The sequence below is a fragment of the Bubalus bubalis genome, chromosome 2 (assembly GCF_019923935.1).
Source record: "Bubalus bubalis isolate 160015118507 breed Murrah chromosome 2, NDDB_SH_1, whole genome shotgun sequence".
Taxonomy (NCBI): domain Eukaryota; kingdom Metazoa; phylum Chordata; class Mammalia; order Artiodactyla; family Bovidae; genus Bubalus; species Bubalus bubalis.
In genome coordinates this window covers 121,830,018-121,854,262 of record NC_059158.1, presented here as the reverse complement: position 1 = coordinate 121,854,262, position 24,245 = coordinate 121,830,018, and the positions used below count along the sequence as shown (strand labels likewise).

Sequence of the window (24,245 nt, the reverse complement as noted above, 5' to 3'; positions counted from 1 at the left end):
AGGTCACTCAGCCTAGGTCCATAGAGCGTCTGACTTTGAGGCCAGCATCCCAGTTTCTCCTCCCCTTTTTGACTTTCAGTTGCTCAAGGGTATATTTTGAGCCTGGACAACTATGCTGAGGGCCTTAAGGACTGTTCAGTTCAGTTCAGTTGTTCAGTCGTGTCCGACTCTTTTCGACCCCATGAATTGCAGCACGCCAGGCCTCCTTGTCTATCACCAACTCCCGGAGTTCACTCAAACTCACGTCCATCGAGTTGGTGATGCCATCCAGCCATCTCATCCTCTGTTGTCCCCTTTTCCTCCTGCCTCCAATCCCTCCCAGCATCAGTCTTTTCCAATGAGTCAACTCTTCGCATGAGGTAGCCAAAGTACTGGAGTTTCAGCTTTAGCATCATTCCTTCCAAAGAACACCCAGGGCTGATCTCCTTTAGAATGGACTGGCTGGATCTCCTTGCAGTCCAAGGGACTCTCAAGAGTCTTCTCCAACACCACACTTCAAAAGCATCAATTCTTTGGCACTCAATTTTCTTCAGAGTCCAACTCTCACATCCATACATGACCACTGGAAAAACCATAGCCTGGACTAGATGGACCTTTGTTGGCAAAGTAATGTCTCTGCTTTTCAATATGCTATCTAGGTTGGTATGTCTTGTTAAAAACATGTTTAGGTATATTTCTTTAAATACTATGTTGTTGGAAAAACAAGACTCATAGTTTTGATTTTAGACTGAAACACAATGGTATCTTTATAATATTTCAATTATATTATGGGTTCAGTATATATATATATATGGGTTCAGTAAACTTTTAGGAGATAACTTGCACACCTAACCACACTATGAAACTGCCAGTGTGAGGAAGTGCATTTTAAGTGCATGTAACATATCTCTTCTAACCTATGTCCCTTCTGAAGGCCCATGATATGTTCACGGAAGGTATTTAGTAAATGTTCATTGAATGAACAAAGAACAGAATCCATTGTCCTTAGTATTTAGGGCTTTTTATGTCCCTGATTTGTTCTGGGTTCCAGATAATTTGATATCTGTCTTAATGTGCCCCAGGGAAGAAGACGAGAATGTTTGTTTTCTAGAATGATGATGTCCAATGTAGTGGTCACTAGCCACCTGTGACTGTTGAACACTTACAGTGTGACTAGTGTGGCTTAGAAACAGAATCTTAATAATGAAGTTAAATTTTTAAATACATGCTTTAGTTATTTGAGTATATTTAAATATGTTCAGAATAACTTGGGTAGGTGAATACTAAAGTTATATGTGTGGCACAGCAGTGGTTACACAAAGTAGTGAATACACTAAAAACTGCTGAAATATGCATTTTAAAATGAATTTTATGTTGTATGAATTAAACCTCAACTTTAAAAGTGTAGAGAAAAAAGGTGAGTGGAGAAGATTTCCTCCCCTCCAGGGCTCAACAGACAGAGTGCATATAATACAGAATAATTGTACCCTGTGGGGTGACTGCGAATGCTTTTTTGGTGTCAATACAGAAGCACATGTCCACCCAGTCCTGTACAAGTCTTTACTTAGTCAACATCCAGCATCTTTCTATCCTGTGCAGGCCAGAAAACAAGCAACTCTATTTTCCATATTCCTTTGCACCTAGAGTTGTTAATACTATTTAGGTTCTGCCCTTGAGATGCATTTTCTGGAGTTTTGAAAGTGCAACAGTTAGAGGAGGAGACAGTGAGAGCATAAGGGTGGACAGGCACAGAAGCCTAGTTTGGGGTGGTCAGAAAAGTCTTTCTGAGCTTCTGTCTTTAAGGAGAAGTAGCTTGGACCTGGGAATTGAATTTACTCATATTTAGTTGTTTACTTCTTTATTTGGAAAATCCATAAAGTTCCCGGATCTTTGATAAGACCTGCCTGTCTGAGGGTATGTCTTCTGCCCTTAAAGGTCTCCAGAGACTGAAGGCTTGGGAAACAAAAGAATACCCGGGGTGCAAGGACACTTCAAGGAGTGGGAAACTTTGGAGAGACCCTCTGTTGGTCAGCTGGTTTGAGAACCCACCCACTAGTTCCAGCAGAAGGGATTGATTACGAGGGTGGATGGGAAGAGTTAAGGCATGTGATCTCGACTGAGCAGGGTTACTGCCCAAGCATCACAGTAGATCTGGGCTGCCGAGGCTGCTGCCGCCGCCTCTGTGGTCAAGAAGCTGGCAGATAGCCTGTGGTGCTGGGAAGCTGGTACCACAGCTGCTGGCAAAAGAGCCACCGCTTTTTCCAAGATCAGAAAACCACTGTCACAGCTTCTGGCCCAGAATCAGGTTACTTCTACTGTGATCCCCATGAGCACAGTGAACCCCTTATGCTCTCACTGTTTCCTGCTCTAACTGTTAACACATTCAAAACTCCAGCAAATACATCTCATTGATGGAACTTAAATAGTATTCAGAACTCTGGGTACAAGGGAATGTGGAAAATAGAGCTGTTTGTTTTCTGGCCTGTACAGTATAGAAAGATGACTAAGCCAGTTCACAGAATCTGCTGTAAGGTCTTGTACAGGATTTGGGTGGACACTAAGAATTGAACTTTGATCTCCTGCACTATGGGCCTGTCGATCTGTGGATGGGCACAGTGTACCCAGCAATGACTTCTGGTCTCTCCAGTTATAAGATAGCCTATTGCAAGGACAGGTGATACATTTGGCTTCTTGATTTCTGCATTTTCTTGGAGAAGGATGCAGACATGCAAACAGTCAGCTGGACATGATTGCTGATCAGAAAGTAGGGGGAACACGTACGGGCACAGGGATAGATCAGCCAGGGCAGAGTGCTGCTGTAGTTTAAAGTGTCCAACCCAAACTACACAGCCTGTAGTTTATGTCTCCTTCTAACTCTCCCATACCATCAGTGGTAATTTATAGAAATCATATGGAAGCTGTTTAAACAGGGCTGGAGATCATGTCTATAATCCCATATCAGTGGTACAGATAAGCTCAGAGAAGTGAAGCAGTTTCCCCCATGTCACAGAGCTGGCTGTCATCAGGGTGAAGAATCTAAACCCAGTGTCCTGACCTACTACTACCCAACCTACGCTGTACACTAGACTCAACTATAAACTAAGCCTGTGATTTGTCAGCCCAGTCCTGAGAAATCCTGTGCCCAAGTGTGTGTTTCCCTTCACACTCATCACATGTCTGGCAAAGCACTGGTCCTAGATTGAGATTTTCAGATTGAGTGGAACTGACTTTTGGAAATGACCAAAAGCATCCAAAGTGAAGTCTGGGAATGCTTCAGAGGAAGAGGTGGCTTTAGAGCTGAGATGTGAGGAGTGAGTAGAAAGGTAGGAGGAGATAGGAGTACAGCACAGTATATGCAGAACTCTGCTCAGGGCGCCGATGCCCAGGAGCAGGGGAGGTGAGCTGCTGGGGTGAGGCTCAGCGGTTGTTAGCTGGGTCCATGGAAAGGAGGCCCTAGTGACAGTGCCCACCAGGAGGGCTTCTGTTCCCTGCCTTTTCCAGATGCGTATAAGGCCAGTAGGAGGTTGAATAAGGGATTGGGAGGGATAGTGGAAGTAGAGGCTTGAGACAAGGGCAGAAGCCAGCACACGACCCAGCAAATGGGGTGAGCTGTGAGTGAAGGCAGAGCAGGGTCCCCTAATTTGTTTTTCTTAAATGGTTGTGTGTAATTTTATTTCCTTATAAACCATTTAAAGGTAAGTGAGTTTGGGTGTTTTGCATTATGGTTTTTGTTTTAGGTCGAATGGTTTTTGTATTGCTTTAAAAAAAAGATATTAATTAGAACCTGAAAATAAACTAGTTTAAACTAAAGTGCATTTGTGAGTGTCTTTGAATTTAAACTTGCGTGAAGTGAGCACACAACATTTTTGGCATTGTGCTTGGGTTGTGTTTGAGAATAAAAAATGGGCTGGATGTGAGGTTATAAAAGTAGTCATTAGAGAGCATGTTAAGCTTGAGCAAACACATTCACATATACAGATATTTTTAAGGCTTCTAGCTTAAACTATGGATCGGTATAGTTCCAGATTCAAACAGTAGTAATCACACTTTAAGAGAATGGTGTGCTTTGCATGGAGAGTTCCCATTTATATTGATAGTATTTATGTGGCAAATTGAATGCTGGGCCCTTTATTCAAAAACAGTGGAATATGTTTGTGGTTTTGGCACTTGAAACATGTTCTCCAGTCACCAAATAGCCAAAATTCTCTTTGGTGCTTTTCATATAAAAGTGCAACTAAAATTCATTTGATCAACTTTTTTTGTTGTTTTGGAGTAATAATTGAGCTCCTCTCTTCTGTGGCTTGCAGGAGATATGGATTTAGCCGCGAGAGCAAAACAGAAAAGGTAAGAAATGCTTGGCTAATGGGAGAGCACATTTGAGATATGGAAGTATCCCTCTACTTTGCCTCTGTCTGACACTGACAGGCTCCCAAAAGGGATGGGAGAACAAGGCTCTGGTCCTTGAGCAACCCCAGTCAGCAGGGGTGTACCAGCTGCTTTTGATCCCTGCATCTCCCTCCTGGTGTTCCCAATCTGCTGCCTCTGCAGGTTGGGGAACTGCGACAACTCCTCATCATGGGACTGGAAGTGAAGGGTGATTGAAAATCATGGCCCCAGGGTCAAACATGTGGGCTTTAATAACTCTGAAACGGGGGCCTGAGCATCTTCATCTGATGAGAGACACCCTAGATGGGTGTGAACAGCCTGCTGGCAGTGAGAGAGAGCACAGTGTACATTACAGGCTGCCTATGTACTAAGCCTGGAGTGGAGAAAACAGGAAGTCAAGATGGGGTTTTAAAACTTCATAAAGGAGTCTCGAAGTTTTCTCTCCATTCATATTTTTTTTTGTGTATATGTGTTTATTCATGATTCTTAACTGCCAGCAGCAGGGCAGGCATATAAATCTTATAGTGCTACCCTTTCCTGTGTCCAGGCCCTTTGGTCAGGCTAAACAACTCTGTGAGGAAGATACTCATTCCTGTTTTTCAGATCAAAAAGCTGAGGTTCAGAGAGGCTCAGTGATTTGTCCAAGATCACACAGCTCCTAAAGTGCCATAAAAAGAATCTGAACCCAGGTCTGTGTGACATCAAAGCCTGTGCTCTTACCTACCGCCTTTTCAGTAATAACGTGCTAGCCAAAGCGGCTGGTGACCTCTTAAAGAGTCCACAGCTGAGATTCAGTGAACCTGTTTTCTCACTCCCTACCCAACCCCTGGATTTTCTTGAGTGAGACACAGCTCCTCTCACCACTCTCCTGCCGCCCCTCCGCTGTCTAGACCTCATTCCCAGTGCTTCCCGCGAGCCTTCCCTGACCCCAGCCTCCCTTTGCTTCCTGTGGTCATTGTCTCAGTCCTCAGAGGACACTGAGGTGCATATATTCTAAAGCCAGACTGGCTGGTTTCAAATGCTAGTTCCTCCCTTTCACTGCATAATTTCCGTCAGTACACTTAATTGTTGTGCCTCAGTTTATGGCATTTGTAAAATGGGGGCAGAAGTTGTACCATCTCACAACACTGTTGTGAAGATTAAAATGTAAAAGATGTAGAATAATCCAACTCAGAGTGCACATTTACTAAGTGTGAACTATCATCATCATTATTACCATTAATAATCATTTATACATTCATTATGACATCTTTCTTGGTTTTCTCATTTCCGCATTTGTGTTTTCGCTCAACCAAACAGCCATTTCCTCCAAAGCAAGGCTTTTCTGGATTAGAGTGTCATGGGGTAACTGTATTGTATATAAGAATTTGATATGTATGTATAATATATAATTTTAGGTCTGAAAACAATGTCTGTGTATATGACTATATTCTGAAATAAGGCAATTTGATTATGGTTGGAAAAATTATGAGATGTCCATGAAATATTATTCACATTGGCCTTGCCTTATCATTCTCATGTCAGATGGTACATTTGAACTGGAAGTCTTATCCCCTTCAGATATACACAAGTGCTCAGGCCAGCCCCTGGAGCCACTCATATGCTTAAGCACATCCCAGAATTGGAATGGTCTCAGAGGGATATCTGAGGCCAATCCTCTCATTCAACCCCAAGAGATCCTAATATCCAGAGAAGGTAAATCTGAGATCAATAGCTTGTGAATGGCAAAGATGGAGCTAAAACCAAGAACTCTAGACTCACAGTGCAGGCTTGGGGAGCAGCCATGATTCCAGCTGTCCTGAGTGTGGTACATTTTGAGCCTGAGCTGGGTTTATAGCATGGAGCTTGAGCATCAGGACAAGCAGCTTAGAGTCTTATCCTTTAAACCTTTAAACTAGCGATTTTCAAACTTTGTTGACAGCTCTTGGTAGTAGGAGTTATTTTCATCATGGTTTAGTAGACACACCCCCCCCCAAAAGCACTCTGATATGTTCTGTTATTTGTATTTAGATGCCAGTCATACCTGCTAATGGAGAAGGCAATGGCACCCCACTCCAGTACTCTTGCCTGGAAAATCCCATGGATGGAGGAGCCTGGTGGGCTGCAGTCCATGGAGTCGTGAAGAGTCGGACACGACTGAGCGACTTCACTTTCACTTTTCACTTTCCTGCATTGGAGAAGGAAATGGCAGCCGACTCCAGTGTTCTTGCCTAGAGAATCCCAGGGATGGGGGAGCCTGGTGGGCTGCCATCTGTGGGGTCGCATAGAGTCGGACACGACTGAAGCGACTTAGCAGCAGCAGCAGCATACCTGCTAAATTGCTTTCATATCCACTAATGCACCTCAGCTGAAAAAAAGGCAGTGATCTAGTCTTAAAGAAATTAAAGTAGGGGAAGACCCAATCACAGTGCATGGATAAGTCTGGCAAAGGTGTATGACCTGATAGGAATTTAATCAGCGAGTAGTTCAGAGATGGAGGCAGGCATTGAGCAAGGCCCAAGACTCCACCTGTTTGGCATGTGGTTGGAGTGGAGGCTGAGGTCTCTGGATTTTGCATCCTTTCTCAGGGGCTGGGTCATTTGTCCAGATCTGTGTGTTTTCTTTCACTGACTTATGGCTCTTTGCAGTGTTACCCTTTCTCTACTGTCTCCACCGATAGTGCTCAGCCACAGTTTTTACATCTTCCCTTCCAGGCTGAGGACAAGAAAATGGCACTTCCGACGGGGCTGTTGACTGCAGAAAAAGCTGATGCCCACGAGGAGGATGAGCTTCAAACTGCTGAAGAAGTGAGTGATCCTTGTGGCCCTCTAGGGTTTCTGCATAAATCTTTTGGAGAGAAATGTCACTTTCATCTCCAGTTTTGCGGAATGGCCAGCTACCGTTGGCTGTTTTTTCATGCTCTTTTCAGTTTCCTTCCATCACTTCTCATGAGACTCACCATAAAATGAGACTGGGTAAAACAGCCCTTGGATTCCACTGAAAAGCCCTGTTTAGATACCCAGCTTAAGCCTTTTGTGGGCAGACCTGCTCACTACTACTTCTCCCCATTCCTCTTTTAGCAGCGTATTCAGTCCTTGATGACCAAGATGACCGCCATGGCACATGAGGAGGTGAGGCGGGTGTGGCCACAAGGGTGGGCGCGGTGTGGAGAGGGAGACTTGGAACCAACCTGCTCTGTGGTGGAGGGCCCTCTCTTTTTAGCACTCTGCTTATTGTTTCCTGGGATCTTTATTTGGGGGAACTTTTTATACATGCACGGTGTTGCCATTCACGGGAACCTCTCGGAGGGAGACCTGAGGACCTTTGTGAAGACAGGATGTCCCAGCTGGATGGCATCACAGGATCCATCTGGGAGAGCTGTGGTTCAGCCCTGCTTGTCCACAACCACATGTGGCATTCAGGACAGGAGCCCCTGTCTCCTGTTTCTCTCCTATACCATCTGGGTAGATGGTAGGGCACCGAATTTATATTCCCTTTTCTCAGAGCTTACGACCTGTCCCGAAGGTTTATCCAGGTGCTTTGAAAGAGAATCCTTCTTTATGGCAGGAAAGACCTGTGACAGTCAGGAGGTAGTTCAGGAATTCTGAAATCCCTTTTCCTCTCCCATTTCCACTTTCTTCCTCTGAGTCCTATGCCTGCCAAGTTCCCTTTAGGCTCTTTTTAGTGATCCTCAGCGACAAAAACCATGGGATGGGGTGTAAGTGGTAAAGAATGATTTTCTAGAGATACCCAGGGTCCGAGGAGAATCTTAACAGGGTTTGCTGAGTGATTCAGGAGGGAGTGAGGTGAGGTAACCTTTGTCCTGAGGCTTGTTTTCTCCCTTCCTTGTTGATGAACATGTGAGGAAAAGCCAAATTACTTTTCCCCCAGGAATGTTATCTGTTTTGCTGTAGTCATGCTCAGGGTTTCCAGTGTGTGAAAGCCAGTACATGTCCTTGAGAGCACACCCTCCCTTGTGATTGCAGAGCCGGCCGACCGCAAGCTCCGTGGGCCAGATCGTGGGCCTGTGCTCTGCCGAGATCAAGCAGATCGTGTCTGAGTATGCAGAAAAGGTAGGTGGGGACCCAGCTGAAGCCATTGCCTCAATAATGCCCAAGAATTTGTCCTTCTGCTTCCCTACCCCTCCCAGCACTGATGGAGGCAGGTTGTAATTCATCCGCCACATTTGTCAGAATATCCGCCATGCAGCACCATCCACATTTGCCCATTAGCTAAATTCATTTTCTTCTACAGTGACTATTTTTCTATAAATATAAAGAGAAAACCTGTCTTTTGGAGCAATTATTGCATCTGATAGATGGATGCCTTAGGGACAGCACCCACATTTTTCCTTCTCTAGCAGGCTTCCTATAACTTGGGTACAGTTTGGTGGATGAGGCTGAGGGATGAAGCTTTGCCACTTAGGAGATAAACCCCATAACTCAGCCAAGCCCAAGGCAAAATTTTGTGTCCTGCTTTATTAAAAGGGTATAGAATGAACAAAAGCCTGAAAGTCATATTTCAGCATTAGATTTTTTTCCATCCTAAGAATAGGCAGCAGGACCTTGAATATTTCAGGGAGACAGTGATTAATCATTTTGCACATAACTGATTCTGGTCTGGCCGGGATGTAGTATCAGTAAAATCAGATTTACAGGGCCTTGTTTCACATCCTCCTTTCCCCAACCCTGCTCCCTCTGCCCCCCTAAAACATTGATGTCTGTTCAAGCATCCACTTCCACTTTCCCTGTCTCAAAAGCCTTGACAACAAATGAGCTCTGCCCTGACCCTCTGTGCAATGGTCTTCTGAAGAGATTGCACAGATGATGTAGTTGGACAGTGGATGTCACCTGTAATCTGGGAGTTATAATCAGCTCTAAGCACAATAGTGGTCATCTCACACAAAGTGAGAGGCTTTCTGAGCAAGAATGAGTAAAATGGTACAGAGTAGTGTTTAGCAGAGGGGCAGGGGGCAGGGGGAGGGTGAAATGGGTAAAGGGGGTCAGTAGTATGGTGAAGGATGGTAACCAAACTTTTGTTGGTGAGCACACTTCCAGAAGTAGAAATAAAGTTGAAATAAAAATAAAAACTCATGTTACAAGTCAACTTAAGAAAAAACAGCATAGACTGTCTAGGGATGGGGTTCTCTTGTTTTCCCCACCCCCAAAGTCTGTGTGTTTCTTAACATAGGTTTTCTGATCCAACTTTCACATTAGAATCCAAAGTGAAAGAAAGTGAAAATCGCTCAGTTGTGTCCAACTCTTTGTGACCCCATGGACTATACAGTCCATGGAATTCTCTAGGCCAGAATACTGGAGGGAGTAGCCTTTCTTTTCTCCAGGGGATCTTCCCAACCCAGGGATCGAACCCGGATCTCCTGCATTGCTGGTGGATTCTTTACCAGCTGAGCCACAAGGGAAGCCCAAGAATACTGGAGTGAGTAACCTATCCCTTCTCCAGGGGATCTTCCCGACCCAGGAATCGAACCGGGGTCTGCTTCATTGCAGGCAGATTCTTGACCAACTAAGCTATCAGGGAAGCCTAATAGAATCCAAAGCATCCTCTATTTTAATTTACCACCTAGAAAAGGTGACAGTGGTTAGAGTGTCATCTGACATTTGACCAAGGATTTAGGTCATCCTGAAAGTACCAGTAGAATCAAGACTTGAAGACATAGTTGTGGAAAAGAGTGATTAATTCACTGCCCTGAGAAGAAGTGTCTTGCTTTGCTGTCAGCACACACAGACCTGGATGGCAAGGGGGTGAGCCTGTACCTGCCCTTAGGTTGCCACATAGCATCACTGATTCAGTTTTTACAGAAAGACAAACATACGGGTTACTCACTGCTCTTCCTCTGGGGACTCTGACTTTTATCTTTATACCTGCCCACTGTAAGTAGATAGGAGCTTAGATTATTATAAGAGAGGAAGCAAATAGGTCTCCTTCGTACACATGTCCTTGCCTGGTAGTCTTGAAGCTAACTTGTCTTCCCCATCAGCTCTGCAATTCCATGTTTCCTGCTGTATCCCTGGGCTCCCTGGGCTTCCCGTCCCTCACCCTTGTGCAGTGATCTGATGGCTGTATTCTGTGTTCTGTCCCTCTTTTCTGCTCTGCCAGGAAAGAATGAAATTAGAAGTAGTTTTGGACAGGTCTTTTTCCAAGGATGTGTATAATTAAAATACTTTCCTGGTGGCTCAATGGTAAAGAATCCACCTGCCAATGCAGGAAACACAGGTATGATCCCCGGATCAGGAAGATCCCCTAGAGTAGGAAATGGCAACCCACTCCAGTATTCTTGCCTGGGAAATTCCATGGACAGAGAAGACTGTCAGGCTACAATCCATGGGATTGCAAAGAGTCAAATATGATAGAGCACACACGCATACATATAATTAAAACTTCTCAGGGAGTTGGAGTTCACCAGTTCATTGCTTGATTATGTTGTTTGTATTGGGTAGATCATATATCATTAAACATGAGGGTTTTTGTAATTGAATTGACTTTAATCCTATTCCCATATCACAGTTACTTCACGTTTGCGTATTTAATCCAGTATTTGTCCCAGATATCCATGGTGGCGCCTAGTTGCAGCCATCACGTGTGTGTAAAAGAGGAAAAACAGCACAGTTACAAATACAGCATTGGAGTCCTGTCTTGGTTCACGTCTGTCTCCTCAACTTCCCAGCTCTGTGACCTTGGCCACTTTATTTAATCGCTTTGCCCTAGTATCTTCATCTATAAAATGAGAATAATATAACTCTCCTGGCAGGATGGCAGGGTGTTGTGAAGATTAAGTGAAATGTGACAAAAATGCCCAAAACAGTGCCTGGGGCACATTATAGCCATGCAGCTAATGGTAACCTTTATTTATACTTTTATAAACTGCATTTTTTTGGTCACATTAAGTCCTAAATATTTTCCATGTTTCTAGTCTTCATAATTATATGAATACTAGATAATCCAGCACAATTCATTAAACATTTCCCTGTTGTTAGACTTTTGTTTACCATTGTAGATAATCCTCTTGTAAAATCTGAACAAATGGTTTCTTTGGAAAGATTTTGTAGGAGTCTAAAGATTGGATTCTGACTCCTCTGTGTTGCTTTATAAATAAGTTGTAGCAATATAAAATACTGCCTCCATGAAGGGGCTTCCAGGATGGTCCAAGCGTCTCCCCTTCTGTTCATTTGTCTAACTTGCTACCTTAGTGGCTATAAAATAGTACCTCTTTGGACCACTGAGTGGCTTGAACATGATTGCATGTTTTTGTTTGCTGTGTTTTCTGCTTATTTGACTGATCTATTGAAGCCTTTACTCACTTATACTTTGGGTATCTGATGTTTTCCTTGTAAATTTGATTAAAGTCTCTATTGTAGATTTAAATATTTTGTCACGGTGATGCACATATTTCTCAGGCTGTTCTTTGATTTGTGTATTGCTTTTCTTTTCATGCAAGGCGTTGGTACCCAAATTGATCAGTCTTTTTGTTTCAAAATAGCAGTGTTCTTTTTACATTGATCTGATAAGTAATTCATTACATTTCAGCTCATAATTTTTTATTAATGTTTAATCCTTTATGCTACATAGAGTTCATTCTTGTTTAGTCCACAATCTGGATCCATCCTAGTTTTCCTGCTCCTATCTACTTACCTTAATACTGTTTATCAAATAATTTCTTTATACTCATTTGGAGATTGTTATTTTTTTTTGTATTTTAGATCTAATTTAAGCTCTGTATTTTCTTGCTTTCTTGGTTTATGCTTCTGTTTTTATGCACGTAACATGATAAAATCATGTTTGCTTTTTGTTTTTCTTAATTTGCTTTGTTTGCTGTTGTCAATGTCCTCCAGTCAAAGACCTCTGGGAACACACCCATAGTTAGACAAGTTGGGTTTATTGCTGGTTGAAGGAGACCACACAGCAGTGGGGAATCATACAGCATCTCAATAAAGAGGCCTTAGAAAAGACTTATGGGATTCAGACTTCTTTTAGGTGATTTAGGGGAAGATTAGAGAAAGTAGAGCTTTGCTCTGAGTTAGATGCATTAAGGAGGGATAATTTGATGAATGAATGTCTAAAGAAATCTTCTCTGTGGGCCAAGGGAAAAGAATCACAGTTAAAGCTCTGTGTTCATATTAGCCAGTATAGGAGGATGTTTGATCATTTAGGGGATTTGAATAGTGTTCATGTTTTTGCCCATATACAAACATTACAGAGTGGTCATGTTTTTTTCCTTGAAGCTTGTGACCCTGTCTGATGTTGATGTCCTCTGGAGTTATTTATATTTAACACAAAAGCCTCGTGTGAATGCAGCCCAGCTCCCAGCAACGCCAGGGCCTTGCTGAGAGTGCCAGATTGGCTCTCAGATGTCAGGGGTTGCTTTTCTCTTTTTCTGTGAATTTAGTATGTGTTGCTACATAGCAGTATTACACAAATACAGTGGCCTGAAAAAACATCGTGTATTATCTCACGGTTTCTGTGTTTGGCACAGTATAGCAGGGTCCTTTGTTTCAGACTCTTACAAAGTTAGTGAAGGTGCTGGCCTGGGCAGTAGTCTCATCTGAGGCTCGACTGGGGAAGGATCTACTTCCAAGTTCACATGGTTCTTGGCAGCCTTCAGTCCTTTGACATCTGTTGGCTGACGTCTGGCTGTCAGCTAGAGGCTACCCTCAGTCCCTTGCCAGCTGTGCCTCTCCAACGTCACCACTTGTTTCAGCAAGTGAAGCCCCTCCACACATTACAGTTTTATGTGACATATTGATGTGCATGCAATCACATTCATCCCACCACGTTTGGAGAGACTGGGGCTCTGTCAGAGTTGTCCACCATGGTGTGTTTGTTTTTCTCTTTAATCTTACTGCCATAAATTGGACTGAAATAAGGCAATTCATCTAAAAATCCATGCCCCTACCTTCAGGGCCTCAGTAATGAAATGCTTGAAAGTAAAGATGGAATTGAAGAATGCCCAGGTGGAAAGCCTTTTGGTGGAACTTGAAAGAAACCCAAATTGGGCTGAGATCAGGATGAATTTTTGCTTAGTGAAAAAAAGGTACAATAATTTTGGGAAGATGAAAGTGTGAAAATGATTTTGTGCCTCAGAAATGAATCAAACAGCCTGCTTGGTGCAAGTCATTAGACGGTCAGCAGGCACTGAAAAATAAAAATGAAGTGAAAAACATAAGCAGGCTTCTCTTTCACTGGTAAAGTTCAGTAGTTCTTATAACAGTATAACATGGTACCTAATTCATGTGTTTCAAAGCAAGTCCCTGAGATGTGTAACTCAATTTAATATGGTTCCTGTAAAGCAACAGGGAAGAAGAACACAAAGAAGCTTCCATGTACATAATTCATGAGTATTGACAGAGTCCAGCCAGGGAGCTCCATCTCTGATTGTTTCCAGAAGGAGCACCCTTCCCAGAATGTGCTTGCTGAGTGATCACTGTGCCTTGTGGTACTGTTGTCTAACATGCTCCCTGCATCTTATCATTCACTGTTACAGGCAAGAGGAATATAGTGCTGTGATTTGCAGAAAACTAAGAGTTTGGCTGTCCCCAAAGTACTTCCACTCTACTATACCAGAAGGAAGGGGAAGGAAACAGAGCCAGGCAAGGGCAGGAAGGGACTTTTACTCAATGCCACATGTTAACCAGCTGGATACCATTTTGACTCATGTGCAACTAAGTCTTTCCTGGTCAGCATCTCCCTGAGACAGGATATGAAAACATTTTGTAGGTCACAGGTCTGTTGGAGAATCAGAAGAATCTACCCTGCTTTTTTTCTGTGCTGTTATCGCTCTCGCAAACATGGTGAACATTCCAAAAACCCACCGGACTTTCTGTAAGAAGTGTGGGAAGCACCAGCCCCACAAAGTGACACAGTACAAGCAGGGCAAGGATTCTCTATATGCCCGGGGAAACTGGCGTTATGACAGGAAGCAGAGTGGCTATGGTGGGCAGGCTACGCCAATTTTCCGGAAAAAGGCTAAAACTGCAAAGAAGATTGTACTGAGTCTTGAATGTGTGAGCCCAACTGCAGATCAAAGAGCGTGCTGGCTATTAAGAGATGCAAGCATTTTGAGATGGGAGGTGATAAAAAGAGAAAGGGCCAAGTGATCTAGTTTTGAGCTTCATATTTTGTTTTATTATGAAGACAATAAAAATTTGAGATCGTTTACTTCTTTTAGTTTCAGTTGGTTTTTTTTGGAAGGGAAATAAAAGTGCCATCAAAAAAAAAAAAAAAAAAAGAATCCACCCTAAGTGCCATCTCATTGCCAGGTACTTTAAAAACACTTTATTAAATATAGTTGATTTATAATATTATATTACTTTCAGGTATACAGTATAGTGATTCAATATTTTTATAGACTGCTCTCCTTTTAAAATTATTACAAAATAATGGCTATAATGTATCCTTGATATACAAGGTACCCTTGTTGCTTATTTATTTTGTAAATAGTATTAATAGTTTTGCCAAGAGAATGCACTGGTCATAGCAAACACTCTCTTGCAACAACACAAGAGAACTCTACACATGGACATCACCAGATGGTCAACACCGAAATCAGATTGATTATATTCTTTGCAGCCAAAGATGGAGAAGCTCTATAGAGACAGCAAAAACAAGACCGGGAGCTGACTGTGGCTCAGATCATGAACTCCTTATTTCCACATTCAGACTTACATTGAAGAAAGTAGGGGAAAACACTAGACCATTCAGGTTTGACCTAAATCAAATCCCTTATGATTATACAGTGGAAGTGAGAAATAGATTTAAGGGACTAGATCTGATAGACTGAGTGCCTGATCAACTATGGACGGAGGTTCGTGACATTGTACAGGAGACAGTGATCAAGATCATCCCCGAGAAAAAGAAATGCAAAAAAGCAAATGGCTGTCTGAGGAGGCCTTACAAATAGCTGTGAAGAGAAGAGAAGCAGAAAGCAAAGGAGAAAAGGAAAAAAAAAAAAAAAAAGGGAAAGATATTCCCATTTGAATGCAGAGTTCCAAAGTATAGCAAGGAGAGATAAGAAAGCCTTCCTCAGGGGTCAATGCAAAGGAATAGAGGAAAACAATAGAATAGGAAAGACTAGAGATCTTTTCAAGAAAATTAGAGATAAGGGAATATCTCATGCAAAGTTGGGCTTGATAAAGGACAGAAATGGTATGGACCTAATAGAAGCAGAAGATATTAAGAGGTGGCAAGAATACACAGAAGAACTACACAAAAAAGATCTTCACAACCCAGATAATCACGATGATGTGATCACTCACCTAGAGCCAGACATCCTGGAATGTGAAGTCAAGTGGGCCTTAGAAAGCATCACTACGAACAAAGCTAGTGGAGGTGATGGAAGTCCAGTTGAGCTATTCCAAATCCTGAAAGATGATGCTGTGAAAGTGCTGCACTCAGTATGCCAGCAAATTTGGAAAACTCAGCAATGGCCACAGGACTGGAAAAGGTCAGTTTTCATTCCAATCCCAAAGAAAGGCAATGTCAAAGCATGCTCAAACTACTGCACAATTGCACTCATCTCACACACTAGTAAAGTGATACTCTAAATTCTCCAAGCCAGGCTTCAACAGTATGTGAACCGTGAACTTGCAGATGTTCAAGCTGGTTTTAGAAAAGGCAGAGGAACCAGAGATCAAATTGCCAACATTTGCTGGATCATCGAAAAAGCAAGAGTTCCAGAAAAACATCTATTTCTGCTTTATTGACTATGCCAAAGCCTTTGATTGTGTGGATCACAATAAACTGTGGACAATTCTGAAAGAGATGGGAATACCAGACCACCTGACCAGCCTCTTGGAAATCTGTTTGCAGGTCAGGAAGCAACAATTAGAACTGGACATGGAACAATGGACTGGTTCCAAATAGGAAAAGGAATACATCAAGGCTGTATACTGTCACCCTGCTTATTTAACTTATATGCAGAGTACATCATGAGAAACGCTGGGCTGGATGAAGCACAAGCTAGAATCAAGATTGCCAGGAGAAATATAAATCACCTCAGATATGCAGATGACACCACCCTTATGGTGTAAAGGGAAGAAATAAAGAGCCTCTTGATGAAAGTGATAGAGGAGAGTGAAAAAGTTGGCTTAACGCTGAACATTCAGAAATCTAAGATCATGTCATCCTGTCCCATCACTTCATGGGAAATAGATGGGGAAGCGGTGGAAACAGTGGCTGACTTTATTTTTTTGGGCTGCAAAATCACTGCAGATGGTGATTGCAGCCATGAAATTAAAAGACACTTACTCCTTGGAAGGAAAGTTATGACCAACCTAGGCACCATATTAAAAAGCAGAGACATTACTTTGCCAACAAAGGTCCGTCTAGTCAAAGCTGTGGTTTTTCCAGTAGTCATGTATGGATGTGAGAGTTGGACTATAAAGAAAGTTGAGCACCGAAGAATTGATGCTTTTGAACTGTGGTGTTGGAGAAGACTCTTGAGAGTCCCTTGGACTGCAAGGAGATCCAACCAGTCCATCGTAAAGGAGATCAGTCCTGGGTGTTCATTGGAAGGACTGATGTTGAAGCTGAAACTCCAATACTTTGGCCACCTTATGCAAAGAGCTGACTCATTTGAAAAGACCCTGATGTGGGGAAAGATTGAGGGCAGGAGGAGAAGGGGACGACAGAGGATGAGATGGTTGGATGGCATCACCGACTCAATGGACATGAGTTTGGGTAAACTCCGGTAGTTTGTGATTGACAGGGAGGCCTGGGGTGCTGCGATTCATGGGGTCACAAAGAGTCGGACTCATCTGAGGGACTGGACTGAACTGAACTGAGTATTAATACTTCGTATCTCTTAATCCCATACCCCTATCTTGTTCCTCCCCCGACTCCTTTCTCTACTGGTAACCACTAGTTTGTTTACTATATGTGAGTTTGTTTTCTATATGTGAGTTTGTTTTATTTTTTAGATTCTACATATAAATGATGACATAAAATATTTGTCTTTCTGGCTTTTTTCACTAAGCATAATACTCTCTATGTCCCTCCATGTTGTTGCAAATGGCAAATTTTCATTTTTTATGGCTGAGTAACACTCCTTTGTGTACACGTGTATATACAGTGACATCATTTTCATTCATCTGTTGATGGACACTCAGGTTGCTTCCACATCTTGACTGTTTTAAGTAATGCTGCTGTAAACACTGAGGTGCATGTACCATTTTTGAATTAACATTTATGGTTTTTTGGGATATATACCCACAAGTGGAATTACTGGATTATACAGTAGTTCTATTCTTAGGCTTTTGGGGAACCTCCATACTGTTTGTTTTCCATAGGTGCTGCACCAGTCCACATTCCCGTCAGTAGTGTACAAGGGCTCCCATTTCTGTACATCCTCCTGATATGTGTTATTTATAGGCTTTTTGATGATAGCCATTCTGATAGATGTGAGGTGATAGCTTTTTATGGTTTTGATTTACATTTCTCTAATAATGATGTTGAACATCTTTTCATGGGCCTGTTAGCCATCTGTGTATCTTTTTTGGGAAAATGTGTGTTCAGATCTTCTGCCCATTTTTTAATTGGGTTTTTTTTTTTTAATATTGAGTTGTATGAGCTGTCTGTGTATTATGAACACTAATCCCTTATTGATCATATCACTGGCAAATATTTTCTCCCATTCTGACAGTTGTCTTTTCATTTTGTCAGTGGTTTCCTTTGCTTTGCAAAAGCTTTTAAGTGTAATTAGGTCCTTGGAAGGAAAGTTATGACCAACTTAGATAGCATATTAAAAAGCAGAGATACTACTTTGCCAACAAAAGTCTGTCTAGTCAAGGCTATGGTTTTTCAGTGGTCATGTATGGATGTGAGAGCTGGACTGTAAAGAAAGCTGAGCACCAGAGAATTGATGCTTTGAACTGTGGTGTTGGAGAAGACTCTTGAGAGTCCCTTGGACTGCAAGGAGATCCAACCAGTCCATCCTAAAGGAGATCAGTCCTGAGTGTTCATTGGAAGGACTGAGGCTGAAGCTGAAACTCCAGTACCTTGGCCACCTCATGCGAAGAGTTGACTCATTGGAAAAGACTCTGATGCTGGGAGGGATTGGAGGCAGGAGGAGAAGGGGACGACAGAGGATGAGATGGCTGGATGGCATCACCGACTTGATGGACGTGAGCTTGAGTGAACTCCGGGAGTTAGTGATGGACAGGGAGGCCTGGCGTGCTGTGATTCATGGGGTCGCAAAGAGTCGGACACAACTGAGCAACTGAATAGAACTGAGGTCCCATTTGTTTATTTTTACTTTTATTTATTTATTTTGCCTTAGGAGACAGATCCAAAAGAATATTGCTACGATTTAAATTAAAGAATGTTCTGCCAATGTTCTTTTCTAGGAGTTCTATGGTTTCAGATCTTACATTTAGGTCTTTAATACATTTTGAGTTTATTTTTGCATGCGGTGTTAAGAGATGTTTTAATCTCATTTTTTTACATGTGTCTATCCAGTTTTCCCAGAACTACTTGTAAAGGGTCTTTTAAAAGCCATTGTATAGTCTTGCCTCCTTTGTTGTAGATTAATTGATCATAGGTGTGTGGACTTATTTCTGGGCTTTCTGTTCTGTTGCATTTATCTATGTGTCTGTTTTTGTACCAGTAGCATGCTGTTTTAATTTCTGTAACTTAGTAGCATAATTTGAAGTTGGGGAGCATGATACCTCTAGCTTTGTTCATTTTTCTCAAGATTGTTTTGGGAATTTGGGGTATTTTCTGGTTCCATATAAAATTTGGAATTATTCATTCTAGTTCTGTGGAAGTATCAGGGGTATTTTGAAAGGGATTATATTAAATCTGTAGATTGCTTTGGGTAATATGGTCATTTTAATAATATTAATTCTTCCAATCCAAGAGCACAGGATATCTTTCCATTTAAATCATCTTCACTTTCCCTTTTCAGTGTTTTATAGTTTTCAGCATTCAGGTCTTTTACCTCCTTGGTTAAGTTTATTCCTTGGTAATTATTTTGGATGCAGTTTTAAATGGGATTTTTTAAACTTTCTGATAATTCATATTAGCATATAGAAATGCAACAGATTTCTGTATATTGATCTTGTATTCTGAAACCTTACAGAATTCACTTACTAGTTCTAATAGTTTTTTGGTGGAGACTAGGATTTTCTATATGTAGTACCATGTCATCTGAAAATAATAACAATTTTACATCTTCCCTTCCAGTGTGATGCCCTTTCTTTCTTTCCTTCTCTGTCTTGTGTCTCCCTCTCCATCCCTTCCTCCCCCTCCCCCTTTCTTTCTCTCTCTCTCTTTCTTGTCTGATTGCTGTGGTTAGGATTTCAATACAGTGTTAAATAGAAGTAGTAAGAGTGGACATTCTTGTCGTCTTCCTGATTTTAGGGGAAAGGCTTTCAGCTTTTTCCCATTATGTATGATGTTAGCTGTGGGTTTGTTATAACTGGCCTTTATTGTGTTGATATATGTTCCCTTTGTACCCATTTTGAGAGTTGTTATCATGAATGAATGTTAAATTTTGTCAAGTGCTTTTTCTGTGTCTATTATCCTGTGATTTTCATCTTTCCTTTTGTTAATGTGGTTTATAGCATTGATTGATTTGCAAATGTTGGATCATACTTGAAATCTTGGAGTAAATCCCACTTGATCACGGTGTATGGTTCTTTGTATATATTGTTGAATTCAGTTTACTGATGTTTCATTGAGGATTTTTGCATCTACATTCATTAAAGATGGGGCTTGCCTGGTGGCTCAGAGGTTAAAGCGTCTGTCATAATGATGGTTTAATTGAATGAATTTGTGAGTGTTATATCCTTGAATTTTTTTTTTTTTTTTGGAATATTCAGAAAGGATAGGTATAAGTTCTTTGTATGTTTGGTAGAATTCTCCAGTGAAGCCACCTGGTCCTGACCTTTGTTTTCAGAGGTGTTCCCCTCCCCCTCCATTTCATGTCTAGTAGTCTGTCAAATTATTTATTCTTGACTTAGTTTTGGCAGACTGTATGTTAGTAGAAACTTGTCTGTTCTAAGTTGTCCAATTTGTTTGTATATAACTGATTATACCATTCTCTTTTGAGTTTTATATATCTATGGCATCATTTGTTATTTCTTCTCTTTAATTTCTTATTTTGTTTATTTGAGTCCTCTTTCTTTTTTCTTCCTTATGAGCCTGGCTAAATGTATTGAGTTGAGATTATCTTTTAAAGAAAAAAAGATTGCTCTTAGTTTCATTGAGTACCCCCTGCCCCTGCTATTGTTCTTTTGATCTCTGTGTTGTTTATTTCCTCTCTGATCTTTATAATTTCCTTCATTCTGCTGACTTTGGACTTTGTTCTTTTTCTCATTCCTTTACATGCTAGGTTGTTTATTTGAGACTTTTTTTGTTTCTTGGAGAAGACCTGTTTTTCTTGTTTCTTGTAAACTTCCCTCTTAGAACTGCTTTTGCTGCAGTAAAAGTTGTATTTCCTTTTTCTTTTGTCTGTAGGTATTTTCTGATTTTCCCTTTGAGTTTATCATTAACTCATTGGTTTTTTTAGTAGCATGTTGCTTAGTCTTCACATGTTTGTGCTGTTCTTATTTTTCTTTCTATAGTTGATTTCTGGTTTTATATCATTGTGGTGGGGGAAAAAAATGCTTGTACAATTTCTGTCCTCTTAGGGTTGTTGAGACTTACCTGTGGCCTAGCATGTGATCTGTCTTGGAGAGTGTTACATGTATGCTTGAAAAGAATGTGTATTCTGCTGCTTTGGGATGGAGTGTCTTGTAGATACCTATTACATCCAATTGGTTGATTATATCATTTAAGACCACTGTTACCGTAATGATTTTCTCTCTGGGTGATCCGTCCATTGATATAAGTGGGGTGCCAAAGCCTACTACTATTGTATTATTGTTAGTTTCTTCATTTATGTCTGTTAATATTTGCCTCATATATTTGGGTGCTCTTATATAGGATGTGTATCTGTTAACATATATCCTCTCCTTGTATTGACCCCGTTATCATTATACAGTGCCCTTCTTCATCTTTTGTCAGAGACTTTGTTTCAAAGTCTGTTTTGTCTGGTAGGAGCATTGTTACACCTACTTTCTTGTCATTTCTGTTTGCATGAAATGTCTTTTTCTCCCCTCACTTTTATAGTCTGTATGTCTCCAGCTGTAAAGTGAGTCTCTTGTAAACAGTACATAGATGAGTCTTGTTTTGGGTTTTTTTTTAATCCAATCATCTACCCTATGTCTTGTGATTGGTACATTTAGTCCATGGATGCGTGCATGCATGCTGTCACTTTAGTCCTGTCCAACTCTGTGTGACCCTGTGGATTGTAGTCTGCCAGGCTCCTCTGTCCACAGGATTCTCCAGGCAAGAATACTGGAGCGGGTTGCCAGTTCCTCCTCCTGGGATTCTTCCCAACCCAGGGATTGAACCAGTGCCTCGTATATCTCCTGCATTGGCAGGTGGGTTCTTTGCCATTAACACCACCTTGAAAGCCCCAGGCTATGAATATTCAAAGTAATTATTGATAAGTATGTGCTTATACATATCTACTTTATACATACATAGCTATTTTATAACTTGTTTTCTTATTGTCTTTATAGTTCTTCTCTGTTCTTTTTTTATTTCTTCCTTTGTTGTTCTTTAGTGGTATGCTTGTGTTTCCTTCTAGTTTTTGTGTATCTATTGCAAGCTTTTGATTTGTGGTTACCGTGAGGTTCATATACCTTGGCTTCCAACTGTATCTACTTGTCTTAAACTTACAGTCATATAAGTTCAGACACATTCTAAAGAATCTACATTGTTTTACTCCCCTCCCCAACGTTTTGTGGTTTTGATGTCACATTTTACATCTTCAGTTCTGTCCCTTCACTACTGATTGTAGTCATAGTTGCTTTTACAGTTTTTTGTCTTTAATCTTCATCCTAGCTTATTTAAGTGAATGATCCTCAGCCCTCACTATATATTTGCCTTTCCTAGTGGGATTTTTCCTTTTCTATGGATTGTTACTTTTTGTTATAGCCTTTTGTTTTCCATCTAGAGAAGGCGCTTTAACATTTTAGGATAGGTTTGGTATTGGTGAACTCTTCATTTTTGCCTGTCTGAGAAGTTCTTTATCTCTCTTTCAACTTCAATTCTAAATTATAAACTTGCTGGGTAGCATATCCTAGGTTGTAGGATTTTCTCTTTCAGCATTTTGAGTATATCATACCACTCCCTCTATCCTGCAAAGTTTCTGCAGAAAAATCAGCAGATAGCCTTATGGAGGTTCCCTTATATATGACTCTCTTTTTCTCTTGCTGCCTTTAAAACTCTCTGTTTAGTTTTAACTGTTGCAGTTTTAATTATGCTATGTCTTGGCTGGGTCTGATTGAGGTCATCTTGTTTAGGACCCTCTGTGCTTCCTGTACCTTGATATCTTTCCTTCTTCAGGTTTGGGAATGTTTAGCTATAATTTAATCAATATATTTTTAGCTCCCTTTTCTACTGAGGTCCCTATAATGTCAATGTTGATAACCCCTGATGTTATCTCAGAGATCTTTTAAACTGCTCTCATTTTTTCATATTTGGTTTTTTCTTTTTGCTGTTCTAACTGGATGATTTCCATAATTCTATCTTCCAGATCACGTCTATGTTCTTCCTTATCACTTAGTCTGCTTTCATTCTTTCTGGTGTGTTTTTCATTTGTTATTGTATTTTTCATTTCTGATTCATTCTTCTTTATATTTTCTAGTTCCTGGTTAAAATTTTCACTGTATTAATCTATTCTTTTCCATAATTCAGTCAGCATTTTTATTACTAATGCTTTGAGTTCTCTATCTGGTAATTTGTTTATTTGTATTTCTTTTTTCCCCAGGGATTTCTTTTGCTCTCTCTCAATTGAGACCAGCTCCGCCTTCTTGTTTTACTTAAGTTTCTCTTTTTCTATGAATTTACATGAAACAGTTACCTATTGCAGTCGTGAAGGGTGGCTTTATGTGTGTGTCCTTATACAGACTGCATGTGCTTACTGCCTTTGGTGGGAGAGCTGGATTTGACATCAGAGCAAGTCACATCTTTCCTCAGAGGTACACTGGCAGCTCTCACCTTGGCAGAAGGCGGGGCTGTAGATGGAGGGGCTTGAGTTGGAGCCACTTGTAAGCTAAAGCTTCCCGTCTGCTCAGTGCCCATTACTGTTGTGTCAGGAACAGGGATAGATCCCCAGTTGCTGAAACAGAAGCCCTGAGGGCTGACTCCAAGCTAACTGTTCCCTTTAAGTGTGTGCTTTCCCCTTTCTTGGTGCTGAGAGCCATGCTTCTGACAGGGGAGCAGTGCTGGAGCAAGAGGAGCCTCTGTGGGCTCTCAGCTCAAGATAGGTTGCAGGCTGTGGTGGGCCAGCCACAGACAGAGGCCAGGGCTGCCTCCCAAGTGCCACCTGTGCAAGCACCACCCAAGGCTGCCCCCACCCTATTCAGACAGCTTTGGGTCCAAGTCTTCTGTTGTCCCTCATAGCCAATCACTGCCCCCAGCCTCTGCCTTCTCTGCCATGTTATAGAGCCATGTCACAGGACAGATGGGGACCTGCATGGGTTCTCGGTCTTGATCAGACTGCAGGCTGTGGGGCCTGGGTGCCATCAGGGATTGGGGCGCTTCTGATGCACTGCCTGAGTGAGTGCCAGCAGTGGCTGGGCTCTCACTCAGTCGTGACAGCCCTCAGCCTCTTATGGAGCCGTAATATGAAATGAGTGAGGCTGGGGCATATGCCAGGGCGGTTGTAGGAAACCAGGCTGCCACTGGAGCAGTCCTCAGTCCACCCTCCACTCTGCCCTGAGAGCAAGCAGATGTGCTTCTCACAAGCACAGTCTAGGCTTGCCACGGCCCTCCTGTTAGTTCCACCGGCCCTCCAGGCAGCTCAGGGGGCTCATCTTCCCTCTGCTGGACCCCAG

General features: G+C 41.7%; 1 protein-coding gene and 1 pseudogene across 2 annotated transcripts in view; both read left to right on the top strand.

The window, feature by feature from the left end:
• Positions 1-24,245, top strand: part of CCDC93 (coiled-coil domain containing 93) — a 106,861-nt gene that overhangs the window by 36,615 nt on the left and 46,001 nt on the right. For both annotated transcript variants that reach the window (XM_006066638.4, XM_006066639.4), the window contains 4 exons: positions 4,287-4,323; positions 7,059-7,151; positions 7,425-7,475; positions 8,331-8,417. In XM_006066638.4, coding sequence (XP_006066700.4) covers positions 4,287-4,323; positions 7,059-7,151; positions 7,425-7,475; positions 8,331-8,417 — 268 coding nt within the window. The remainder of the gene's footprint in view (positions 1-4,286; positions 4,324-7,058; positions 7,152-7,424; positions 7,476-8,330; positions 8,418-24,245) is intronic.
• LOC112582351 lies at positions 13,864-14,861 on the top strand (annotated as a pseudogene).